General features: G+C 45.0%; 1 protein-coding gene across 2 annotated transcripts; it reads right to left on the bottom strand.

Annotated features, from left to right (window-relative positions):
- Nucleotides 1-1,493: 1,493 nt before the first annotated feature.
- On the bottom strand, nt 1,494-26,193 carry GOLM2 (golgi membrane protein 2). 2 transcript variants are annotated; one of them, XM_075764356.1, is made up of 10 exons: nt 25,440-26,193; nt 19,049-19,103; nt 18,003-18,105; nt 16,851-16,941; nt 15,783-15,927; nt 14,839-14,919; nt 14,389-14,487; nt 12,826-12,999; nt 7,315-7,482; nt 1,494-3,209 (listed from the first exon to the last, which is right to left on the bottom strand). In XM_075764356.1, the coding sequence occupies exons 1-10, from the start codon at nt 25,764-25,766 to the stop codon at nt 3,136-3,138; spliced, it is 1,317 nt and encodes a 438-aa protein (XP_075620471.1). In that variant the 5' UTR covers nt 25,767-26,193; the 3' UTR covers nt 1,494-3,135. The 2 variants fall into 2 exon arrangements, with proteins under 2 accessions (XP_075620471.1, XP_075620472.1); XM_075764357.1 differs by lacking the exon at nt 7,315-7,482 and having other exon boundaries at nt 25,440-26,176.

Genomic DNA, 26,193 nt, shown 5'->3' on the forward strand with positions numbered 1-26,193 from the left:
CGAACCAGAGATGGAATTTCCTTCCAAGACAGACACGTGTCTCTCCCTCAGAGCTCCGTATTTCCCTCTCCCTTGGATCGTTATGGAATACACCATAAAACCGTATTGATTTCTCAAGGAATAGAACAAACCCAAGAAGTGAGCACACTGGTGAGACCAATTGTCCGTCTGGGCTGGCGTCCTGCCGTTTTACCATCTTCAGCTGGTTCGAAACCCAGGAACTTTTCTCATCTTGCCAAAGCAAAAGGAACCCGTCAGGAAGGTGGGTGCCACCTTAGGGGTGTTCCCTGGCAAAGGGATGTGCAGAGAACAGTCACCCTTCCGTTGTTGCGGACATACAGCCAGTGCCCTCTCATTAACTAACGAAGCCTTGCTCAAACGCTGCGCAGACAAGGGCAAGGCGGGCGGGCAGCTTGAGCTTACGGGGGTCTGCGTCAGACGGGAGGTAAATGGCAGCTCAAGGGTAACGGTTTAGCGAGGCAGCGAAAGCTGGGGTGAACCTTGTTTGGCTTTTTACTGCCTAAAGAACCGTCACGTGGGAGCATACATGGAAACAAGTTACACTTAATGAGAAATTGATTATGCATAATAGCTCTAGCAAGCCTAATTGTGAAATGCACCTATTTCCCAACATCAGTTATCTAATGATTATGTCTAGAAATGCCAGATAATGTCACTCTGTATCATATACAGAAGTAACCAGGTTACAGGGAACATCAGACGGAACAGAACACAGTACAGAACCCCTCCTGTCCTTGACCGTCTCCCTCACGATGGTAAATACTCAAAAACGGTCCCTGAGCGCTAACAGGGCGTTCTGCTTTTGATGGACAAGGGGGGAGTTTGGGCTGTTGTTTTCTAAAATAACATTTGATGTTGTATCTCCTCATCACGCCACTGGGGAAGAAAGGTAACACCAGGCTGAGTCAGGGAACGGTCACAAGATCTGGGTGCGAACATCACCGCAGATTCCTCACCACAACAGGTTCAGTGGGTCCGTAACAGAAAGTTCCTGACTCTTGTGCGGGAGCACCGATGCAGGCGTCTATCGAAGGGCAGCTCAGTTCTACACCTCCGTAACGTGTGCTCACCCAGAAGCCTCGGAGCAGGGCTGCAGCGCCAGGGCTGCAGCGCCAGCACTGCAGACGGGCCTGGCCCCAGCAGCTCCCCGCGGTGCCAGAGGCAGCCGAGCGCGGGAAGGCTTCCTACAGCGGGTACAACGCTGCCGCCCTTTTCTTACCTACCCAAAGGGCAGCTCAGAGCCCAGCGCCGTGTTGCTGTGCACGTCCCCGCTAGGCACCCGGCGCTGGAGGCCGAGTCCTGCCTTCGGGGTGGCTCTGCCCCACCGTGCGGCACACGGCGAGTTCCTCATCCCCGTCGCTGCCCCCGTGAAACGGCTGCAACCGCCCTGGTGTCTCAAGATACCTTGAGGTGAAGCCCTAAGGTAATCCAATTTTAAAAAAACAAAAGAAAAAAAAGCCCGAAGCCTCACATACTTTAAACAACTTAATTTATTAGAACCCATAAATGTTGCTTTCATTAGAAGAATCAAGTTAACACCTAATTCAGGGTGAAATTACATTTTAAGACAAACAAAAAACCATCGTGCTTAAATACAGTATTTACTGAAGACTGCTATTCTTAGAATCCTGGTACAAGTTCATACTTACTGTGTGGTATTAGTACGGTATCTAATTCTGAGCAGGTTCAGCATTTTATTTTCAACTGAAAGTACATCACACCATGCAAAGGGCTATTTCCCCCCCATCTGCCTCCCACAAGTATGGAACAAAGAGCTCAAGCCTTAAACAAAAAAATCCTTGAGATGCATTGCCAGAATCTGAAATTTTTATTTCTTGCCTATTTAAGACTGATTGGTAGAAGATAACCTGTAGCCAAAAAAAGTAAAGTAAAATAGTATGACCATTGAAATGTATTTAAAAGGTTCACTGAATTGGCATTGAGCAAACCTTAACTGTTACTTCAAATTGGAACCTGAGTACAGAGAGAAAGTACAATCACCCATGTCATAGGCCCGATGATTTCTTTTCACAGTAGCCCTTTTGGAGAAGCAGGTTGGGTTAATAACCCTGATTTCCACTACTGGAGATCAACAGAATCATTTCCATAAAATTCAGAAAGTGCTGAAACACAGAATACAAAAAGTATCTAACTTACAAACCTTCCGAGATAGAAAATCAAAACGTGGACCATGGCAGATGTGAGAGATCTGTATCAAAGTATTAAATTGTAAATTAACTTGCATGGCTGCGACACAGGATGGATGCTCTCGAGACAGTAAACCAGGGCGTACAGCATTTTACCGAGGGAAAGGGTCCTTCCTCCCCTCAGGGTTCCCACAAAGCCGATGCGCTCGCTCTCTTTCACACCTACACAGAGATTCCCTACAAGCTCTGCTGAATTATTCGCATTACCTTTTAAAAGAAGCTGTTAGTTACACAACTTTTTCAGGATGCATCAAGTTATCAAAATTCTATCATCACCGCTTTCCAGCACTAGCTCTGAGACTGGGTCGCCAGATATGAGAAGTAACACGGTACTTGCTCCCAGAGACTGCCACAGCCTTTCCTCGGTCACATTAAGGAAGGAGCAATTTTTTAAACATTCAGTTTTCATTCTCAACTGACAGCTCACCTGCAAAACGCAAAACCACAGCACTCGTGAGAGAAGCAGGAATATTTTTGCTCACACAGGTAGTGTAGAAAAGGAGTCCTTTGGCTGTACATTGTTTCCACAGTGTATTTGTTACATGAGATACAAACTGTACAAGTTCTCCAGTTTACAAAGTTTTCTAAATTGCAGAAACAATTCAGCCCGTATTTATAATATTGGTTTTAAATGTAAAGATTATTACAGATAAGGTACAGTCTAAGCAATTGGCTCAATGTAACAACAAAAATGTATTTTAATACAATTTGCAATAGTACAACTATGTACATATGTACAGAACTGTTTCCTTCTGTCACTTCGCTGACTTCGAGCGTACTCATCACTTTTAATTATCAGCTTCCTTTAAAGTCAGCAACGCCGACGTAAAAATGGTTCAGTTTTGCAGCACTTCAAGTTCCTCAGTGGAGATCTCTTCTCAGCCGTGGTTTCTGCTCAACTCGGGCCTTAAAGAACGCCATCGCTGAAGCGTGGCTTGCCGTAATCAACGAGGTCATTTTGTAGATCTCTCTCTTCATCATCTGCAATTAAAATATTCAGATCAAACCGGACGTGATACTACTGAAACACCATACAAGCAGACTCCCAGAACGCGCTGCTAACACGTACGTCCGCTCTGAATCGGCCTCGTCTGCTTACAGGAGTGAGGTCATCAGGAAAGCTACGGGGAACGCATACGGCCTGCGACCACGTCCGGCTGTTGGCACCCTGGGAGCGGCCCCTCGAAGAGCGGGGGGACCTGGCGCTGTTCAGTACCTCTGGCTTTACTGCAGCCAGCTTCAGAGATCTATTGACTGTAGAACTGGTTAAACTTCCTACTGCAATTTGAGAACCTTCCTCTAAAGGTTTTGAACTCTCCCACTAAACCCCAACCGCTCCGGAGAGTCACGCTGCCATTTCTGACCCCTTCTGGGGGTAACGCGTTGTAGGATTTTACAAGGGCTGGTAGCGAGGGGACAAGCACAGAGCCCTCAGTAGGGCCCCCCCAGGCCATGGCCATACTTTTCCCACCTACTTCTCAATGGAAAAACCGATCCTCTCCACACAAACACGGCACAACATTTTTCAGTGTTGGGGTTTTTACTAATGCTGGAATTGACTTCGCTGTCAATGTTTTTACTACCACTATCTCCTATCTCAGGCTTGAGGGCAAAATTTGAAGAGAGACTTTTAACAACGTAAAAGGCAGCTCTCAACCTTTTCAGATCTCTTATCAATGGAAATAAATCCCTGTTCTCTCTCCCAGCACTGCTGAAGAATCCACAAGACGTTTTTCACCACTACTCTTCACAACCGGAGCGAACCCAGCCAGCCCAGCTCCTGCGAGATCAACAACACTACTCCCGAATCACGGAGTAACGGCATCACGGGCCGGGGACTCCCTGGCAGGGCAAATGGCCACTTCAGGGTCAGCTGCTCCGTACGGCAGATGTACGGCTCTGTCCCGGCCTGAAGAGCAGAGGGCGCTCACCTCGTCTTTCACATCCAGAAAAATTGTGTCTCTCCACCACTCTACCTTATCTACTTCTTGACTTCTATTTCTTGGGTTTGGGCCTCATGAAAAATCAAAATAAAATAAAAAAATCTTGTGCATCCTCAGCATAACCATTCACTGTAGCACATACAAAAAATCCATCAAGAAAATGCACATTCAGTATTTTTTCAAGTGATGTTTTAAGATACAATATTCTGCATTCTACCTGCCATCATTCAGATATGTCCTGTGTGGGTCCCCAGCCTTCCTCAAGAAATGAAAAAGCCCTAAAACTTGTGTTTGTCTCAATTAATAAACTCTTCCCACATTTCAGCTGTGTTCCTTCATGTTCAGGAAAGATGTGTGTTCAGAGGAACGGAGAGTAAAGTCGAAGTTTACTAAAGTCCTTTACTAGAGGAGAAGCTGGCTGAGGCTGGCACCAGCCTGCGAGCGAGGTGGGTCCCCGTCAGTACCCGACTCCCAACAGCAAAAGGCTGAAGTCACCTACGTGACACGCGTTTGGTAAGAAGCTACCACCACAGCACTGGACATCGCCGGATTTCTGTAACCCTCCACCGACCGGCCACCACTAAACCAGATTTACTAATAGTCGAAGCCAACAACTTTCAACCACCACCTCGCATTTCAAACAGGTGTATTTAAATATCGTCACCTCGCATCTCCAACCAAAAGCAGGAATGTCAGACCGGAGACTGACTTTCACTCGAGCCTGTCTCCCAGATTTGTGTATTTTCCTCTGATAATTTTGATCTAAGGCCCACACATTTCTAGTGGCAACAGAAAAACATGTTTAATTACATTGCTTTGTTTGCACATGCCACAAGCTTTGTTCTAGCCTAACGCAAACCCATGTGATGTTTTTCTAATAGCTTTTAGTCAGAAATTCAGGGGGTTTTCCTCCCTAAATTATAACCACTCTCCCTCCAAACCCCCCCAGTTCTCCCCTCTCCTACCCCGCACACAAATTAGTGTAAAGACTTAACGCAGACACTTTTTCTAAAATGCTCCTTCTGGAAGTACGAGGTACCACTGTGTGACTTGTACCTCAGATCAAGTCGAGTTATTAGGAAGCGACAGAACAGAGGGCTTGGAAAACCAAGTCTGAGGTAGTGACGTCCGTTGCTCGCCTGTTCTTCCTGAGAAGGCTTCCCCAAGTCTCTCGTTAACCTTTACGACCAGGTATGAAACACATTACGTGCACACAGATACACAGAGGCCTTGATCAGAAAAAAGATTTTTTGCCAAGTCCAAATTTAAAGCCACCTGAGCAGTGAACTGACAGGTCCCACTTCTAACAGGAACCACTTTTATGAGGCCCCTTTCAGTTCGAGCTCTGATTTATTCAGTATCCCTTGCACAGCAAGCTGCTGCATAAGCAAAATCTTTTAAAAAAGTTTTTAACAATTTTCCACCACTTATTACTACATCAAGCCCAGCCTTTCGTGACTAGAGAACGCTGTTCATGTTACGGGTAACTGTTTACAACCAACACGGTGTGAACTCTCGCTCCCTAAAGCCACCAGCTCCCAGCAAAGGCCACCCCAGCAATGATTCGTGCTGACGAGCAAACCAGCACGGAGCTGTGAGCTACAGCAGGAGCTGCGTCCCCGCACCGCCCGGGCAGCACACCTCCTCTTCCTCACACCTCCTCCTCCTGGCTCAGCAGCGCAGCAGCTGCGGGTAACGAGGAGCCCACAGGCTGAGGGAAATGGTGGAGTTAGCACAGATTTCCCTAACAGTTACGTGGCTTTGGTTAAGACTGAGAACTGCATTCCGAAGCCCAGGCACAGAGCTGGGCATTGCCCGCTGCTCACCAAGGGGAGCTGAACTAAAACCCATGAAAACCCCGACCCGCCCAAGCGCTCCGGTCGGCAGAGCAGAGCTCAGAGGTACAAACATGCAGGACGTACCGCGCTTTCCTTTTCCTTACGAGATCATAATCATCAGGAGCAAGTCTCCTACTTCACAGCATCGACAGAACCAGCTGCACACACGCTTGTAGGAGCATGTTACAGCCCAGCAACAGCCCGTCCAGAGGAGCAGCCCGTAGCAATCCAGAGAGGCTAAACTCCGCTGCTCCAGTTTTGAGCAAAAGTGTAATAAAACAGGCCACGGCTTCTGGAGCAGCAGCAGCGTTTTCATTTTTATCAGTAAGTTAATTAATTGCCCAGGGTTCTGATCCATACTTTTCTTTTGCTTGTTCATGAGTTTCAAACTACCAGCCCAGCCAAAAAATGCTTACACTGCATAGTTAGATGCATGCCCACAGAAATCAGTCGCTTTTTATCAGCTTTAGTCATTAATTATGCTTGGATACCAATTAAATACGTCTGAAGAACTACCAGCTAAAAAACTTGCATTATGAGGATCAAACTCAGGGTGCCCGTAGAACTTCAAACGGGGTTTGGTTTTTTCCCCCCTCTTTATTTTGCACTCTCCTTAACTGGAAATACTAGATACGTTTACAGAAACATTTTCCCCCTACAGACATGCAAACCTTTCACAAAGCATTACCGGACAACTAGATGGAGAAGGGTAGACAACGTGGCAGATACACGGCAGACAAGCGATGGCCAGGCGATGCACTGAACTGCATGCAGAACAAGGTGGCGAACATGCACGTACAGGCGTTAGGCTGGCACCAGATTAATGACTTGTGAAGTTAGGTTAGCAAGGAAAACCAGAAGCCTGTTGAATCTGTGTACAATGCACGAAAATCACACTTGGAATTGCTAACGGAGACCTCGCCGCGTGCCGCTTCAGGGCAGGGGAGCCGAGAGCAGCAGTCAGAACAACTATGCTTCTGTGTTTGAAAGTGGCTTCAGTAACAGCAGCGACTGCATCCCAACTAGCTCGATACCAGATTTGGGGGCTTAGGCAAAACCATTTCTGAAATTTGAAGCGTCTTGATGTTCCCAGCAGAAACTAGGAATCAAAACCCTCTCGGTGAAACTGCTGCAACATTGCTTTCACACAGGGAGCAAGACCGAATTGTAAAGGTTGCCTAAAGGTTATTTATTCTGTATTAGAAATTTGCGATCAGCTAAAAATAGCGAGGCTTTACACAAATTCAACAAGTAAACTCAGCGTGGATTTTATTACAATGGGATGGAGATAAGGCCCAAGCTCACCTTGGACGTCTTCTTCTCCACCATCACCATCCTCTTCCTCATTGTAAGCCAGCTCAGCCTGTTTGTCTGCCTCATACTCACCCACGTTACCATCATCCCCATTATAATCTGCCAGTTTAGAACCCTGCTGCGGATCAACAGGGGATTCATTCTCATCAAAGAATCGGCCTGTGAAGTAGGCAAAGGATTAAGTCAGAAGCAGAGAGGAAAGAAACAGGAAGATCCTAAACGAAGGCTGACCGCGGGTTCTCGCGGGAGTTTCAGCTGGAACGGAGCGGGGGCAGAGGGAGCAGGTTTGGGCAGGGGGACAACAAGGCTGATGGACGCCCCTGTGCAAAGGGGACGTGCTCGGCCAGTCGGGTCTTGTGCAATCTGATCCTTACACACGTCGCTCCCTGGAGAAGAGAGCTGGAGTAAGCATCCAAACAAAAAGCTCCCCCCTCGATTACCTACAAACACTAATAAAACTTTCCTTAAAGTGCTGAAGTGCATACAGAGGGAGTTTTTGTATCCAGAGTTTTTTCGGAGGGGGACTGGCATTTTCCTGCGCACGATGGAGCAATATATTGCTGACTTCGTACAGGGTAACGGCTGCAGAGCACGTACCACACTGTCAAGGGTAAAAATCCAGCAGAGACCTGCCCTCTGAACTGACTTTTTTTAAACTACCTAATTAATTTGGCTTTACACTCTGGTTTCCTATTAAGCTTTAACAGTTTTCAAAATGTTCCAAATCCAGTATTTTTGGTCTCCCAGCAAAGAATTAAGAATAGTTCCAGATACTGAAACAATGCACAAGAAAAATGAGAATTAGCTGGAAGTATGAAATGACGCAACAGTCAACCAAGCACACAATGGAAGATTAATGGTGTGATGTCAAGTTCAGAGCTGGTGTTTAATGGGATATGAGATCTGTTCACGTCCAATGCAGTTCAGTCTGCTTCCCATCGCTTAAAGAATGCAACACTGAGTCTGCAGAGGATACCAGCCTGGAAGGATTATGGATAAATGGAAAAAAATAGGATTAAAGTGCAATACAATCTCTACAGACTGAGAAAAAAGTCTGCCAAGGCAGACGTTAAGTGATTCACAGCAGAAGCAATTAAACAGAGAAGTAAAACTGAAGAATAGGATTTAAACGTTAGGATTAAAAAGGAGGTTGAGGTTACAATGGACAGATGTAAAAAATAAATTATTTCTTAAAACAATGAAAACTATCATGTGTGGCAGTATATAAAAATCAGGACAGAGACAACAGCACGGTGGGGAAGAAAAGCTGAAGAATCACATCTAGTGCAGCTCAAATGTACAGAAACAGAATTTTCAGTTATTTTCATAAAATAAGCAGGAAGAAACTATGATCCATTTAGATATCAGAAGTTTAATATGTTACTCATTCTCTATTCATCTCTTAATTCAGCAATCCTTGCTATTACTGTTTGTATTCTTGGACACTGCATTATATATAGAAGCAGACAGAACCGTACAATTCGCACAGATTTAATATAAAACAAGCTATGGAAAGGCAACCAATACACTTCACTTACAGAAAACCAAGCCTGTGGAGATGCCAGAAATACTGTGACAAACAAGGTCTGGATAAACTTAAGTGGAAAGAAGGAAAGGTTAAAATCTCAGAGCGAGATCCTAGGAAGCACAGCGAGCCCCTGCGGCCACGAGCTGGAGCTCGGGGAGCAGCCCGGCGCTCGGCACAGCCCTGGCGAGCTGGACTCCGGCACAGCCTCAGGCGTGGCTGCTTTTCGCTACAGGCTTCACTCTGCTCGAAGCATTTGGTGGTTTAGCTCGAGCTACTTCAGAGCACGGGAGGAAAGGCCGAGGCTCACCAACAGTCGTTCTGGGCTCAGCGGTCCTGACAGCCACTCCACCGTGTGCAGAGCCAGGCGTGCAAACCCGTAGGCAGTAGATGACTTCCCGCACAACGGCGGGAGAACAGCAGTGCTCTAAGACAAGGCTCTGGGGATACCAAACACCAGGAGGAGTTGCCAGTAGCTCGAGCCAGCCACGCACCGATTGCTTTCTGCAACAGACACCTGAAGCCTTTCTGGGTCTCTCCAATCACTCCAAGCATGACTTGCTCTCTGTAATGCAGGCACTACTACATGGACTGACTAATTTGAGGCATGGTGGAATACATCGTCACAAAGCACGAGAGGTTCGTGACAGCACGGGACATCCCATACGGATGTCACAGATGCTAAAACCTGCAGGTAACTTTTACCAAAATGAATTCTGAATGGACACATGGGGTATTGCTCAAAGCTGGATCCTTACAAACACGCTACTCAGAGCGGCTGTCCACGTGCTCATTGCTCAGGACTTGCTTATAGGACAGCGTTAACGAGCAGCACGGACTGGGGGTTTGCTGCACCCAGCTCTTTCCCAGGGTGCCAGGTAAGAGCACAAACAGCGATGCTGCTGCAGCCACTTTCAGGTTCTGCTTCTTTTAAAGCCCGATGGCTGCAACATGCCCGTCTCTGGGCCTAGTACCAAAGTTACTTTTTAATTTTGATAGCATAGATTTTAAAAGTAAAATATCCTTTGGGAAGAAGTTCCCTGCTTCTGAAAGCGGACAGGTATGACAAATACCTGACCAAGGAGGGTCATTCCTCTCATCCCATGGGCTGATGCAGAGCAAGTTTTGAAGCGCTCAGGAACCAAAAGCCCAGCCAGGCAGGTCTCTACAGCGAAAGCTGCATGCCGGAGCCGGGCGTCTCTACAGCCCAGGGATGAATTTGTCACCAATGGACCATTCAGAATGCTCCCTGCTGATCAGTCAGGACATAAATCTTCTACCTGGATAAGCTGTTTCCACACGTGATGAAGTCCCTCCCTCACTGTATCATTACAGTGCACAACATAAGGTATTACAAATGTGAGGGAGCAAAGAGAAAAGGAGAAGACTCATCAGTGAGGATTATTGACCTAGGCACCCATTCAGATCCTGCATGGAGACGCTTCATCCACTACTCCTGCCTACACAGCTATCCCCCATCACTCAATCCATCACAGGGCAGACGGCCAACCCAGTTAAAAACCCCAACACCCACAGTACGAAGGGCTCTCATGTCAGCTACAGTCACTCAGCCAGATGAGCGGCTCCTCTGATAAACTAAGTAGTCTTGTAAACCTCAGGATACACAGAGTGAGAGAAAAGCTTGCACAGGTTGCATGCCAATTCTGAATACACCTATCCCACTTCATCGGAAAGATCCATGAGTGATATTGAAATAACTGAAGCCTTCCCTAAAGATCCATTTCTAAAAAAACCCACCAAAACCCCATATAGTAAATCAATGTCTGTTCTCTACCTCTTCAAACCTGGTCCTTGTAGAGCTTTTTTTCTCCTTATACTAAACCCTATTTATTTATTTTTCTCTCCCCTGAATTCCTTCCAGCTTCCCATCATCTTTCTTTGATATTTAAAGCCAGAGGACGGCCTCAGAGGCTCTAGGTAAACCAGAGTTACTTACTCCGTGTTATTATCTTATTTGACATTCCTGTTAACACATCCCAGAAGAAAAACCTCACTTCAGACATTTGTTAGCAACCAACTTCCACTCTTGACCACATCGGTTTGGACCGACCTGCTCACTTGCTATTCGTCACTCACTCTGTGCAGTAATTCTCCATTCTTACTGCAGACTACTTTATGTTTACAAACGTTTGTGTTGCTGAACCCACATCTCATACACTGTTTATCATCCAGCACTCAACATCCCAAACAGTGCCAAGGAAAGGAGCATCTCTGTAAATCTCACAGCAGCTTTCCAAATAAAAGTGTTAGCGATACCTATGCCTGGAATGTTCTTTTCTTAAAGTTGTGCGCTCACCAAATAGCAATTTGTTCCTGAGCAGGTCTCCAGTAATTTGCCTACAACAAAGTCACGTTCCTGTTTTTACCGCTTTCCTTCCTTTGAATACATTCTTTTCAGATCATGTCCCTTTGACACAACCTGTTGTCGGAAAATCCCCGTTACCCACTTGTCACCATACTCGAACTGACTGAGACTTGGTTCAGTTACCTCCCCGGGTGTCAGACCGTGCTGCCAGGGCTCTGCAGCTCCTCAAACCCTCTGCCCGCTCACTTGTAGAGACGTGTCTTGCAGTAGGGCAGCACCTCTCCCAAAGTCGTTAATGGCTCACAAACCACATCAGGGAGCTTCTTAAACCTCTCGCGTGAGGCTTGGCATGATCTGCGGGCTTTGGCCTCGGAGCCTTTGGGGGTGGCAAGGGGGTGGGGGACAAGGACAGAACACGCTGGACTCCTGCACCCCCGTACACCCCTTTACGCCAACACCCCCCCTACAGCTACCTGCTCGCAAACCTGACCATATGCTCACAGGCCCCATTTTACTTTAACCTCTGCTTCAGAACAGCAGCTAAAGCATTTTACAAGAACAAATGGAGTATTATTTCACACTTATTTCTGTTATTCAGGGAACATTTAAGAGATTGCTAGAGGTTAACACTTTTTTCCTGCAATTTCTGCAAGCTACGGAATCGCCAGTCAAGTTCTAGACCACAAGAAGGAACCAGAACAACTTAACTCTAATGAAAGGAACTTCACAAACTGAATCTTCTGTGACAAAAATGAATTCATAGTTTCACATTCCTGAGAGCAACCCTAGCTTTCAGAATTCTCTTCATTGATCACTGAAACCCATCCATGATTCTATTTCAGCAAAATTGCTATTTCTGTACCACTGCGTGTATGATCCACAGAATTAATACAGGTTTCCAGCAGGAGGCTATAGAATCCTTTTTTCCTCCCAATTTTCCTGACTCTGAAGATGGCTGTTCCAATGTAATAACTTGTCATCTTGGGAGTACAGACAGATTTTAATCACAGAAACCAAGGCCTAAGTGAAAGCTACTTAGCTGTGAGCACAACAAAATCTAAAGTTGAATTTATAATAGCTATAAAGAAACATCTTATTTGGGTAAAAACCAAGGAGATGTTTCAGCACTGTGTTTTTTCTTCCAGGTGCCCCTTCCCCCCCCAAACGCTAAACAATGAGAATTAGTTCTTTAAAAATAACTTGGTTGAGGTACACCTCGTCAGAACAAAATTCCGGCCAATACACATATCCCACCAAAGTCAAAGTCCACCTGTGTAGGGACTGACTGATTACGATGTTGTCCAAACCATTGTCTTTAAGTTAAGTAATATAGCGGGAATGTAAGTAACTCAGTATTGTGCATCTATCAAAAGTCTTTACTTAATCTATTTAAATGTGTAGTAATTTCCAAAAACATTTTAAGTTCCTATAGGCAATTTTTTTTTAAAAGACTGAATATATAAATATATATATGAAAGATGACACATTAAGGCGTATCTTGTGCACAGTAACATATTACGTTTCTTTTCAGGCGTACTCTCCAGAAGGCCACCTGCTGCAATGGTTCCCATTCTCCAGGCAGGCACTATTACAGATAGAAAATGAAGCAAATTTCTTAATATATTGAAGTATGAGATATTGGCCGACTTACTTTGCTTCATCTTCTGCAAGTCACTAACTCTGCTCTTTGGAATCTTTATATGGTCCGTCTCAATTTTGTGTTCTTTCTGGTTTTCCATATTTTCTTCAAAATTTAGGTGCTGGAGAGAATTTGGAGGTATCTGCTTCGCAATGTCAGCATTTCCATCATTGTCACTGTGCAAACCTACAGAACGAGGAAGCATGTTCCGTTTTTACATGGGTCCAAAAGAAGGTTATCATGATATCACAAAAGTTAATTAATCACATTTTAATATGTAATCAATCCTAAGTCGTTACCTTCTCAGCCGATTTTCTGTATGTACTTAAATGCTTGATGAAGCCCAGAACAATATGTTTCTGTATTTTTTTTTATCCTCCTGCTGATTCTGCTTTTCAAATCTACTAAGCATCATTTATTGTTTCAAGAGCTATGATCTGAGGAGCAGGTTGCAGTAGGTCACAGAAATTATGCTAAAAATAATACGCAGAATCACAGGACTACACATCCAAGGAATACAGAAAACCCCAGTCCCCTTGAAATTCACATTGGCCTTCTGTTGATAAACTAAATTCAACAAAGCAAGCTTTCAACTTGCTATCTTTTATGTTTTCTCATTAATAAAAGTCAAAACAAAAGACTACCTCAGAAGAACAAAAAGAAATGAACTATTTTAAAATATTTGACATTTGGAAATAATAAATTTTAAATGGTGTTCACAGACTTTGAGCTCACCAACTTTGGTTTTCTAATCTGCTTACACATCCACTGCAAAAGGAGAGAAATTAAGAAATACTTCTGTGGCTTTTTTTCAAAAGAACCACCGATGGGCATAACAAAAAACTTCAAGCTGTTTGGTCACGTCACAAATACATAACAAGTACGTTTTATTTAATGGTTTTTACCAAGATGGTATTTGAACATGCCACCTGCAGTGCAGATACAACCTAATGTTCTGTTTGACATTAAAGTGACTTGATCCACGAGCACTAAATTTAAGCGTATTTTCTATGGATTTGTGTCCTTTCTAACCGCGATTCTTATAAATCCTTTCAGTGCAGTACTTTTAGTTCTCTCATGTCCTAATCCTCCCCCGCATCACCCTCAAGTGAGCTGTTCTCAGAAACGGGAGGACACTGAGCAAGCGGAGTACTGCTGTCTCATCTCTAGCTGGCTACCAGCAGATCAATCAACTCTTGATGAAACATTCCAGCCCTGTCTAATTAGTACCCCTAAGGACTAACTTCAATTACTCTCCTCTGTCCAGTGGAGAAATCTTGAAGCACTTATCTTTGAAACTTCTAATGCTCAAATTTAGCTGAAGTTGGTCAAAAGGCTCAGACATTACTGGGGGAGTGAAAAGAGGTGGTACAACCAGCAACCTCAGGATACAGACTGAGAATACACTCAATCTTGTGTCCTGCAGAAACTGATCCTTGGTTTTCTTCTCGTAACCAGATCAACCACAAAAAAAGGGGCTGGCCACGTACATCTAACATTCATGACAGGTAGCAGGTATTAAATGGTAACTTTCCCACAAAATGGTGACTTGTCACCTGCTAATAAGAATTTTACCTGGTGCCAGATTTGGAGCATGGGGCTGTTCGGTTGGAAGATTTATAACGGGCTGATGACCTTCACTTTTAGGAGCTGAAATAAGTGGCTTCTTTAAAGCTGAAATAAAATACATGGACAAAAGCATTTACATGAAACAGACAGACACTATATACCAGGTCCTCCTCTAACAATCTTGTAAACTTTGTTGCTGTTGTTGTTTTCTTGTATTTAAACCATAGATGAAAATACAAAATACAAGATGGGGGGGGGAGGAAATAATTATCAGAAGCATTCAGTTTTTAGAATTCAAACCTCTAAAGCACAGTAAAAATTACGCTCCACTTGAATTTTGTTACCATAGACAGATTTCAAAACTTTGTATTCCCTATGAAACACATGGTATTCAAACAGAATATATATACGTCACCGAGAACCCAAATGTGAAAGTATTAGAATATTTCTCCTAACCAGTGGGAGTATCTTCAGCTTTAGCTGGGTCATTATCTTCTATTTCAGGCATGCCTGCATCTCCTCCTGGTTTGATTTTCTCTGTAAGACAAGAATAGGATATTCTGCCTAACCTTTATGTTTGAACATTGAATCTCCCCCCTGTGGAAGGCTCTAAGACCAGAAGAAAAGTCCTTTATCCACAGAACACGTCCCATAGCAAAAAGGCAACTACACCACTCGTTATGCTGTACTGCCAAAGCCGCTGAGGACTGCTTTGGAGCAGTGATCCCAAAGTCAGTGCAATCTTCAGAAACGGAGGGGAAACAGATGCGCTGCTCTTGGTGGCAGAATAAGAGAAGCCTGCTGCAAGAAGCTGGCCGGAACAGACGCTGAGCTGATACAAAAAGTGCTGATTCAGCAGCACAAGAACTAGAAACAAAGGAACCCACCTGCCTTGCAGGGAGGCAACAACCGCAACAGTTACTCACCGAGAGCCTCCCGTACAGCTCCTGACAACGAAAGGTCCCCACTGCTCCGCTGCCTCACCCAGCTAAAGCCCTCCCACAAGGCTCCGGTGCTCCTCGCCTCCAGTCACCTTCTCTGTGCAGATTCCAGCTCCCCAACAACATGCCCCATCCCTAGCCCACCCCAAGGCACCTCACAGGAGGTGGAGAGGCAGTCCCCAGTTCACAACCAGCCACGTGAGGAAGGAGATGCCGAATGAACCAACAATGCAAACACAAGACTCGCACAAGATTCTGCAAGAAACTACTTTAACGACAGGACGTGCCGATCTCTAGGTACCTATCTACTCCAGTTTAGTGCAATCGCATGCAGCTAACCAAGTCATCTGAGCCAAATAATTCATGGTTCTACTTCAGAGAAATGCACGATTCTGTATGATAGCAAAGGACACAACACAACTGGCCCATTATCTATCAGAAATTACAAAAAGGAAATACCTTTGCCATTTACAACATGATCCGAAGGCTGCTCATTCTTTACAGCGTTTTTATCTTCTGCCTCTGGAACAGTCTTAGATATTGCCTGGTCAGCATTGTTGGGACTTACTTCAGTGTCTTTACTGGACTGAATTTTTTGTGTGGCCTGTTAGAACAAATTCACACAGAACTAATATTAAGCACATCCCTGAAAATTACAAAACAAAACCCTTCAAATTCAAGATTACTTTGGGTAAGCAAAATTGCATTTATGAATTAGATGATCACCAAAGCAAACAACAGCAGAAGTCCTCTATATACAAACCCGAGCCCTGAGGGTAGGAGGTAGAGCATGGACACGTAACTTAACAGAAAACGTAAAATACAGCATGGCTGGGTGACATTTACATTGGCATATGTAGCTCTTAAGTATAATGCAAAGAGGTTAGGGCATCGTTCGCCTTAAGCCTCAGGTCAGAGGCTTTGAAACAAGTCTGGATTTTAAGGAAAGATCCGACTGAAATCTACTTCAAGTTTGCCTTATTATTGGAAATGTTTATAAATGGAGATGAAGTAAGGAAATGAAATTTTAAGAAGAGCAGGTTATTTCGTCTCATTGTAGGAAAGAGGCCCATATTCTACTGGCAGCTTGCACCATATAATGACACCCTTGATACCATTCAAATACCATTGTTATTTGCATCACATTAGCACCTTGAGGTCTCAATAGAGATCAGGTTCCCTTTGCAATAACCTATATAAGGCTGTAAGAACACAGATCCTACCCTGGAGAGCTATAAAGTAATATCCATTTTACAGAGAAGAAACTGAAATCCTTAGCAATGATGTCATGCAGGAAGGCTGTAACAGAGCAGAGAACAAAGCCTGATCTTCAAGGCTCAGTTCACCGACTGAGTGTAAGAACATCTGCCTGTTTTGCTACCACCCACTTAGGTCTGCCCAGGACGATATTTAACGAAAACTTGGGGGAGAAATGCCAAAGGCCTCCATGTTTCTGAAATGCAGAGTCAAACCAACAGCAGACTTCGGGCTCTTCTAATTCAACCACGAAACTTAGCCACACGTTACCTTTTGTTCCCGCACAATTTGGTCCATTAATTTCTTTATGTTTTCTTCATGCTGCAGTCTCATTTCCTTGATCTGCTGCCCACACTGCAGACTTGATTAGAAACACATTATTAGTTGGATTTAATTTCTTGTATCTGCTCTCCCATAAATAAAATAGGGAAAAAAAATATAAAAATGAAGTGGCACAAAAAGCCAAACCTGAGATATAACTAGAATAGTCTGTCCAAAAAGCCTTGTCCTGGAATGTGTATGGAGTGGAAATGGACTGAATACAGAAAGAAAGCAGAACTGGAAAAAATAGGGACAGAGCAGAAAAACAGTAAAATAAATAGAATGGCCTTGAACATATTTGCTTGAAAACCTGGGAAGCAACTGAAAATTCAAGCTTCGCAGTTAATCTGTCATCAGCATATATTAATTCCACTAGGAAAACAATATATCTCCCATGGCTGTCAACACAGAAGAGGCACAACTACTACTATCAGTTACTGCTTCAACTCAAATAACAAGATCTGAATGACGCAGATGAGATGTCCCAACTTCTCACACAAGCCACACAGAGACCAACCCAATTCAACAACATCCCTGTCTCCCACAAACACTCGTAAAGAATGGGGTGTGTGAAAGTTTCAACCGTTCTCTCAAGTGCTAATCTTCCCATTCCTCAAAGTTTCAGAAGTAGTTGTTCTCCCTGCTTCTCCATCGTAAACTTAAAAGGCTGCAGTCAACTCAAAATGCCGATATACACAATGCTTTCAACTTCAGTGGAAAAAAATAAAATTACACTTTAGAAAGACAGCAATTAACAACCCTGGTGGCTTACAGAACTGTGTTGATTAAACTCTTCCAAATATTTGTCAACTAAGATCTTCACTTTACAAAAGATGCATTGCTTAAATTGTCCAATGCTGAGCAATTCTAGCAAGTCACATTTTTCTTAGATAATATCTCACTTTGGGGGGAAGAGTAGAACACCACAAAAAACCTGAACTTAAAAAAAAAATCAAACAACTAGCTAAGTGAAAGTTATATCACCGAGTACACTCAAGTTGAGAATTAGCAGAAATAGCATTAATTTACACTTTTTAATAAATACAGACATCCAGTACGCACACACAAACACTACAGACACTAACATTCCTGAAGACGTACCTATCGTATTCCAATCTCCTTGTAAGGTAAGTATTGTTCTTCTTGTACTCATGAAGCTGATCTTCCTGGCGAATGAATTCCTGACGTAATTCTGCTAGTTGTTCTAGAGCAAAAAGCAAAAATCAACATGAATACGGAAAGATAAGAAAAAATGCCCCACGGTGAATACAACTTTCAATATTGCCATATAAGTTAAAAATTTGCTCAACTAACTTGAAAAAGATGCCAATTTACTCATGTATGCCAGATGTCATATGAATTATAGCACAATTCTTTTGACGCTATGCCAAAACTCCTAAATTTTTCTTTACCTTTTTAATTCAGAAGACTTACACAATGCTATTTCACCCATCTGTTGGAAATCTCCTTAATTTCCTGAAAGATTCTGTTATTCTGAGTAACACAAAAGTACTACTAGGTTACTTTAGGCACAACGGTCAAATAGTCTTTTTCTGCTACAAATGTACAAAAGAAGGTGCCTTTCCACTCTCCATAAACCCAATACATATTTCCTGTCTTCACAAGTAATTGTTGTAGCAGTTCTCCCTGCTCCTCAGGCTACAAATAATTGTTAAGCTTCCTACTATTTCAAGTTGCAATTGCATAGATACAGGCAGAAATGCCAAGTATGTTGTCTGCAGGCATGTACGGATTTTGGCATTAACTGTTAGTTTGGCATAAGATTATTGTATGGTAATTGTAATCATGTTTGTATTTAACAGCCTTAAAAGATGTTTTCTGGACCTTTTCAAGCCCAGCCTAAGTATCACAATGTTGCTGATCCAAACCGTACTAAACTGCGTATATGGTCACAGAAACGACTCTGTTCTCTCGGAGTGCCAGAACACCCGTTCTTTGGGCAGCCAGCAGAGCCAAGTCTACAAGAGCCAGCCCTGCACTGCCCCAGCCCAGGTAACGAAGAAATACAGGAACTCTCACATTAGGCCATGTTCCAGCACCACTTGATCTTTCATTTAAAACGTGTGCTGCAGCACCTCGGCAGTTAAAACACACACAGCTTCACTGCCTGCCCGTAAATTCCTTACCCTTTAAACGATGTATGTCTGCCATTTGATAGGATATGTTGTTCTGCAGCTTAATCTGGAAGAAAGAAATGGTTATGTAAATACAATCAGCAGTTAGGGTTTAGACTGAGAAGACATTGTAAAGACAACACACATACAGGATTATCAGAATGACGCGTTCAAAGTTCTTGTAAATATAAGTAATGTATATTTAGTTAGCTCTAAGTGATATCACCAACCTGAACACTATATTTAGGCTTTGCTAACAAGGATTTAAATTCATTTCCAGAACATATTTCTATCGAAAAGGTAGATTCTGTCAGGACTAAAATAAATACACTGCATTCTAATACTGCAGGAGACAGTGAGTTTCCAATGTCGAAGCATAAATGTATAAAAATAAACACGCAGCTTCATTAGCAAAAACCAATTTCTACCTAATGTATATGTAAAGTAAATTTTTAATGTGATGCCTCCTAATATTCATACCACGCATTTTAAGAGAGAATCTAACACCAGTAGACTTCCACAACAGCTTTTAATTTGGTATTTTTAGTAAGGAAAAAACCAGCAGTTACAATAAATAACAAACGCATGTACACAAAGTCATTAAGTAAAGTTGCTTTGTCTTGTTCTTACAAAAAAACAGCAGACATGAAGAGAAAGATGCACCAGTAGAACATACTGAGAAAGGTGAAAGAAATCCACGGCCATCATCAGGCCACACTGATGCTGAAATTATTTTTCTTGGAGTTTCGTGATCAATATAAACAGTAACTCTGGGAAGGTGCTGGAAGAGGGTTGTCCCTCCTGGGTTACCAGCTCAGTTACCTCTCAGAACACAACGAAGCACGCTGCCCTACACACAGGCGATTCCAAATCCCACACAGGCTCTGAGGCTCAATGTCCGAGCCACTTTCCTGCACTTCCTGTCAAAACAAACCAGGCACATGCCCTTACTTAAAGGCTTCCTCCGCCCAGCTCTACATTCTCTTTTATCAAATTATTCATGCCTCTAAGAATGTTTCACGGAATGTTTTTGCTTTTAAAAGAGGCACTCCAACCCCGGACTGTGGGATCTGATTTGTCCCATATGGGTTGGGGCAGGCGTTTAGAACTGGAGAGCTATGGCCATACAAGAACTGATGAAATCGTGATTTTCTGCAGAACAGAGTGTACAGGGAGGCACGCATCCAACAGCTCCAGTCACATAACGGAGGCTCCTCGTGAAACGGAGCGTTCCATCGAGAGTTCCCTCTGTGCCAGACTGCAGCGTCCTGGCTCATCCCTAGCAGCAACGCACAGGGGCAGAGCCGGCAGCAGACCCTGCCCCACCGCCCAGACCAAAAGCCAAGAGCCTTTCTGGAGTACGGAGAGGCATCGGCGCTGCAGGGGGAACGCCCAGCCAACTCACAAGGCTTTTCCCAAAAAAAGAGCGAATGCGGATGATGCAATCTTTTGGTAACCTGAGAACCCTGCCCATACTGCCCTGAAATAGGCAAGAAACTAAAAACACCCAATATGGCCCGTACGGAGCCTTCTCGGCATGTCAGAGCACCGTGAACCAGTTACACGCGGCTCGGCGCACCGAGAGGCTGAAGGCGCTCTACTTACAGGAGCCCAAAGAAGGACACTCGGTTAAATCAAAGCCTGCGTTGGACTGCCTGGGCTTTATTTCAGAAGCGCAAGTAACCCCGTGGTGGGACCTCACACAGAAGAACAAGATGAAAGCTACTGCCAAGACTTTCTATTCTAAGAGGCACCCAGCTCGTCATCAAACTAGGACAGGGGAATGGGTACAGAGACAGTGATTTGTTGAGCATTCATGAAAAAGCATCTTTTTTTATTTTGCAAAGCCACTGGCAATAATGACCAAATTTTTCCTGTCATCCACTCTAATGCGGTTCTTTCCTGGAACCTGACAAATCTACAAACAAAGGAGACCCTGGGAAGTAGTGGGTCGGTTTCAAACCTTCATCTGTCAGAACTGATAACACAGAGGGCCTTCCCACCAGCTTGCTTCTGCTCGCCCTATAAAACATTTGATGTGCAATGGGCTGGGGGAGGGTTGCCTGTTTGTTAGGAGGAGCTCGGTTTGAAGGCAGCATCGATTTTATCACACAATCTTTCATTCTGGCAATATTGAATTTCAGAGAAAAGTGACAGTATTTATATCCAAAACAGCTTAGCTGACAGCAAATGTCCCTCATCTGAGAGACAGAAAGGGGAGAAGCTTTTTTATGATTCATGGGATCTGTTCCACCTACACATGCAAAAAACAACATTCCACAAACTGTGGCACAAGCCCAGTTCTTTCCGAGTTGTGTCCTCCTTGAGTCTAGACCTATTTGTACTGTTCATATTTCTCAGTGGCTTCTCAGATCCCTTCCAAAGCAGTTGGGATGTATAAAAGAAATTCTCTGTAGCCCAATGAGCTCTGCACAGGAAAAGCACGTCAAAAAATCCTGTGCGTGCTGGAGCTACGTGCATGCAAGGCAACCTTCCAGCGCTGTCTGAATCGTAACAGGTTTGTCATATAATGAGAGGCAATGTAAAGAAAGAAAGTTATAAACACGTCAGAGCTTATCTCTATGTATGGCAGGACAACTCGGGTGGTAATGATTCCCGATGAAGCGAGCGGCAAAAGTGCAAACATCCACTCCTATTTCTCCGTGCGTCATTTCTTTACCGAGCAAGGTCATCCTCCGAACTGCCTGTCGAAGCAGCACGAGGAGGTGTCCGTGCTCCTCTGTGCAGCTTCACAAGCCTGGGCATTCCCAACACATTGCTAGATTTTGAAAGCTGTTCAAAAGTCTGTTCGCACAAGGGTCTACATGCCACAATTCCATGGTCTTTCTATTATGGTCAACTGCCTTTTTCAGAATAGGCAGTGCTATCATCAAGCAATTAGTACAGTGTTGAGATGACATTGTGATCATGAGGAACATGCAGTAAGATTGGAAGATGCACTCAACATCACTGCTGTAGAACTACAGCATTGCAGACTGAGGAACTATCAAGAAGTTTTGGCAACAAAGAACACAACCAGCTGCTCCCAAGGATGTTTTACTAAACAGTTGCATCCTAGGAAGCATCATTTCTCGGCACCAAAGGGGCAAGGCTGTATTACACATCTGGCATTGCTGGCAATAGCTCTGGAATGAGAAAGGCACGCTCCCGAGAGCCGCGGTACCCAACACTGAGCTACAAACCCCCCACACTGGACAGCTGCCATTTGGAAGCACTCCACCACAAATTCCTGCCATTCAATCATTTTATTGAGCTTATTGCAAAGGGATGCGTAAAGCCATGGAAAAAAAAAAAGTATCCTCACGGTATACTGCAAAAAAGCATGAAATACTCAGGAAACTAATGCTAACTCCGCACACGTCACCTCTCCAGACACTGGGGCAATCCCCTGCTTGTCTCCCCAGAGGGGAATCCCCCCGGTTTGTTCAAAGGTCCAGCATGAGCTCATCACAGAGTGACAGAAGAGAATTCCCAAGAACTCGTGCTTTTTCTACCCCCCCCCCTTTTTTCTTTAAACACAAGACACTAGGTCACACTACTACACCTGCTCATAAGAGCAAACAATATTCTGGTGCAGTGTGACCGGCTCATTACGCAGGCAAGGGGAGGGAGGGGAGAGACAAGGGTTTGGGCTTGACTACAGATAGCACTGAGCTAGGAGGAAGCAGCCTGCAGAAATCCAAGTTGCCTCAGCACTGGGAAAGGCACACTTGATTTACATGATCTCAAGGCAAAGAATCTCTTAGGGAGACAAAGGAGCATAAAGCAGAACTGACAATGATAGCCACCAAAGCAGCATCTTTCAAACAAGCTTTCCATGAAAAAAGCCTTGATCCGTCGTGATCACTTGATACTCTGGGAATTACCAGTGTTGGTGTTTTATTATAGCTCCTGCATTTCACAAACGGACATTGGTTTGTTCAAAGAACATCCTTGCCAAATTCTATTTTGAGAGAAAAAAAATTACCATTCAAGCCTTTTTTGGTCAGACACTTTATGCCTACTACTCACTATCTTTTTGTAACAGGTCTTTATTCTCTAAAACACAGCTTTATTCTCTACTCTCTAAAGTACAGTCACTTAAAGTGGTTTTTAAGAAGAAAAATAGGATTGTTGCCACTGAGAACATGACAGTAGCTCACATGGGAGGAAAAGAACAAGGGACAGTGACTGGTTACTGATAAAGCTTACCGCTATTCTTGCCTATCAAGGCATATTGAACATTTTGAATGCAAGATGATGATATTCAAAAGCTACGAGCTCACATGACCTTAAACGGCACCTTCTGGAACAAAGAAACAGAGCACATACTGCAGTATGCACACAATTAGCAACAAAATTAATTTGTGAGGTTTACTAGTCACATCTGTGAGGTGCCAGCCTCTGAAAGCATTCAAACCAGCCAGACTTCAGGAGAAGACCCTGGTGGTCAGCAGGCAGAGCAGCTCGCCAGCACCTCCATTTGTATCACGCGCATTTTCCAGTGACACTTCCAGTGACCCTTTCTGGACACCCTGACTTGTGCCCGCACTTTGTCTCCTGGTGTTCTACAGTAAAATGTTACAGATTTCCAAACCCCACAAATTTCTTGTGTTAAAAGCAAGCCTTGCCACGCAGCCCAATCATTGAGAACTTCCCTGGATACCACCAGTGGAGTTCTACACCTGTCAGTCAGTTACAACACACAGAACAAGCTCATTGCCCTGAGAACGCAGGCTAACGAACAGGAACACAAAATCAGCTTCACCTCCATAAAGAACAGCCATACGACAAGTACCCACCTACACTACTTCCCTTGAATATCCTTAGCCACTTCCCCAACAGCCCACAGCTCGGAGGCAGTTTCAATGCATTTATCAACCTTCAGCAAACTGCCTCCATTGATGTGCCCGGTCTGGCCATGAACTCCTGTGATTTTAGTGTCCTCAGCAGCCCGAGAAAGGGAGCTCCAGCTCAGTACCCTGACTGACCACCTTCCATGTTTTCAAGCCACCACCATCTCTGGTAGTATTGGCCCTCTAGTTGCATGTAAAAGTTCAACTAAAAAAAAAAAAAAATCAACCACAAAGCAGGCCCCCCAAGACCCCGACAGTTTAGAAAATGACTAGTTTTCTGTCTTTAACAAGGGGAAGCATTTTTGTTAAAACCTAACTGCTTTGAGTTCAGCTTCTCTTGCTCATCAGACTTAACTCTTTTGGTATCTATATAGATTATTCATAAATTAAACTAGATTTTATAGTATCACAGTATTTTTAATCACAATGGTGTTAGTTGCATCTATTTCCAACAGAGAGCACCAGTATCCACCATGACAAATCTAATCAGGCTTTTCATTCCAATCTCAGAAAAAAAACAAATTAAAAGTTTAAAAAACATGTTTGCTGAACATACAAATGACTTAATTGTAGTGGTTCAGCAGGAAAGAAAACACAGCTTTAACACAAACTAAATCAATTTGAACGAGTCTGTAATGAGACATGTAGGTATTCAGATTTTTCTGTGAAAACCAAATGCATTTTCTTATACTGCTCATCAAATGCGTGACATGAAAGGGCCAGAAAAACAAACTTAGCCAGTAATAAGCCCGAGAGTGTGATATTTCCATAAATCCTACCGTGATGAACAGTGTTGTTCAGTGAGCAGAATTAGGAACTACATGCAAATAGAGTCCTCACTACCGTACCCGACGTACAAGTAAAAGAACTTGTCTGCTTAACTCCTCTGGAAAGAGTTGTCTGCGATTATTATGAAAGCAGAACAGTGAATGTTGATGCATTCGCTCATCTTCCCTTCCACAACAAAAGAAATCCCCAGGCCACCTCCACAGAAAAGGGCAGGCTGAATTTTCTATCAGCTAATGAAAATCAGATGTTATGTCAGCAGCAAGATTTTATTTTTTTCAAGTATATGCCATCTGCATAAGGACCAGCCCCTGGCGTGCCATGCGTTTGGAGAGAGGCCAGCTCAGGGTGCTACTCCTGAACATTACACTTGTTTCATTTTCCTTGAGGCCGAACAAACTGCAGTTTTAAGGCTGTACGCAGCCTTTTGACTGACCACAAGAGATCAAATAAACTCAGCAGAGGAGGAAAGCTCATAAAAAAAAAAAATTAAAGACAGCAGTCTGGAAAACAGTGAGCTCTGAGAGTTTCATTGGTAGCACACACACTGCCTTTGCTGGACATTTTCGGCTCTTTCCTGGGGTGCGTTCAGAAACCCCGCGCCTCGGGGGCTCCGCTCACCCTCAGGCTGCAGACGCTGCAGGGACCCCGGCCATGGCCGGGCGAGAACAAACGGTGTCCCCCGGGGCAGAGCCACCCCCCCACTCACACACCCCGGGGGACCCCGCCGCCGCCGGGCCGGGCAGCACCCTCCGCCTTACCTTGCTGTCCTCGCACTTCTTCACCTGGCCGTCCCTGGCCTGCAGCTGGCTGCTCAGGTGGCTGTAGTCGGCCTCCTTCTGCTCCAGCTGCTTCTTGTGGGAGTCCACCTTGCCCATCAGGTCCGAGTTCCACTTCTCCAGGCGGCCCCGGGCCACCTCGGTGCGCTTGGCCTGGCTCTGCAGCTCGGCCACCTCCTCCTGCAGCAGGGCCTGGCGGGACGCGGCGTTCCAGCAGTTGAAGGCGAGGATGGCGATCACCACCAGCAGCGCCACGAAGACAAGGGAGGGCAGACGGCCGCCCCTCCGGTTGGCCCCGAAGCCCACCATGGGGGAAGGCCGCCGGGCGGGGGCTTCACCCGCTCACCGCCTCCGCCCGCACCTGAGAGGGGAGAAGCAGGGCCGGGGGGCAGGGAGCCTGCTCAGGGAGCCGGGCGGCGGGCGGAGGCGCTGCCCCGGGGGGCCGGGCGCATCCCCGGCGGCGGAGAGCCCGGAGGGCGGCGGGGCCGCGGGGGATGGAGGAGACGACAGGAGAGCAGAGCAGAGCAGAGCGCGCTGCCCGGAGCGGCCGAGGGGAGCGGGGCGAGAGGAAGCCGCGCCGGGGACAGGCCGTGCCGCGCTCCGTGGCCGGCCCAGGCGCCGCTCCCGCCCCGCGGGGAGGGACAGGCCGCAGCGCTGTGCTGGCGCCGCCACCGCGGCGCACCGCCCACCTCGCCGGCCGGCAGCGGGCCGCCCCGCCCCTTCCGCCGGCCGCCCC

The sequence above is a fragment of the Balearica regulorum genome, chromosome 12 (genome assembly GCF_011004875.1).
Source record: "Balearica regulorum gibbericeps isolate bBalReg1 chromosome 12, bBalReg1.pri, whole genome shotgun sequence".
NCBI classification, from domain to species: domain Eukaryota; kingdom Metazoa; phylum Chordata; class Aves; order Gruiformes; family Gruidae; genus Balearica; species Balearica regulorum.

Excerpts from the sequence above, each read along its gene's own strand:
- GOLM2 (XM_075764356.1), bottom strand. The coding sequence starts at position 25,766 with ATGGTGGGCTTCGGGGCCAACCGGAGGGGCGGCCGTCTGCCCTCCCTT. Across the intron at positions 16,942-18,002 it reads AGGAGATTGGAATACGATAG|TCTGCAGTGTGGGCAGCAGA; the intron begins GTACGTCTTCAG and ends TTTCTAATCAAG. Across the intron at positions 7,483-12,825 it reads CTTGCAGAAGATGAAGCAAA|GCCGATTCTTTGATGAGAAT; the intron begins GTAAGTCGGCCA and ends CCTACTTCACAG.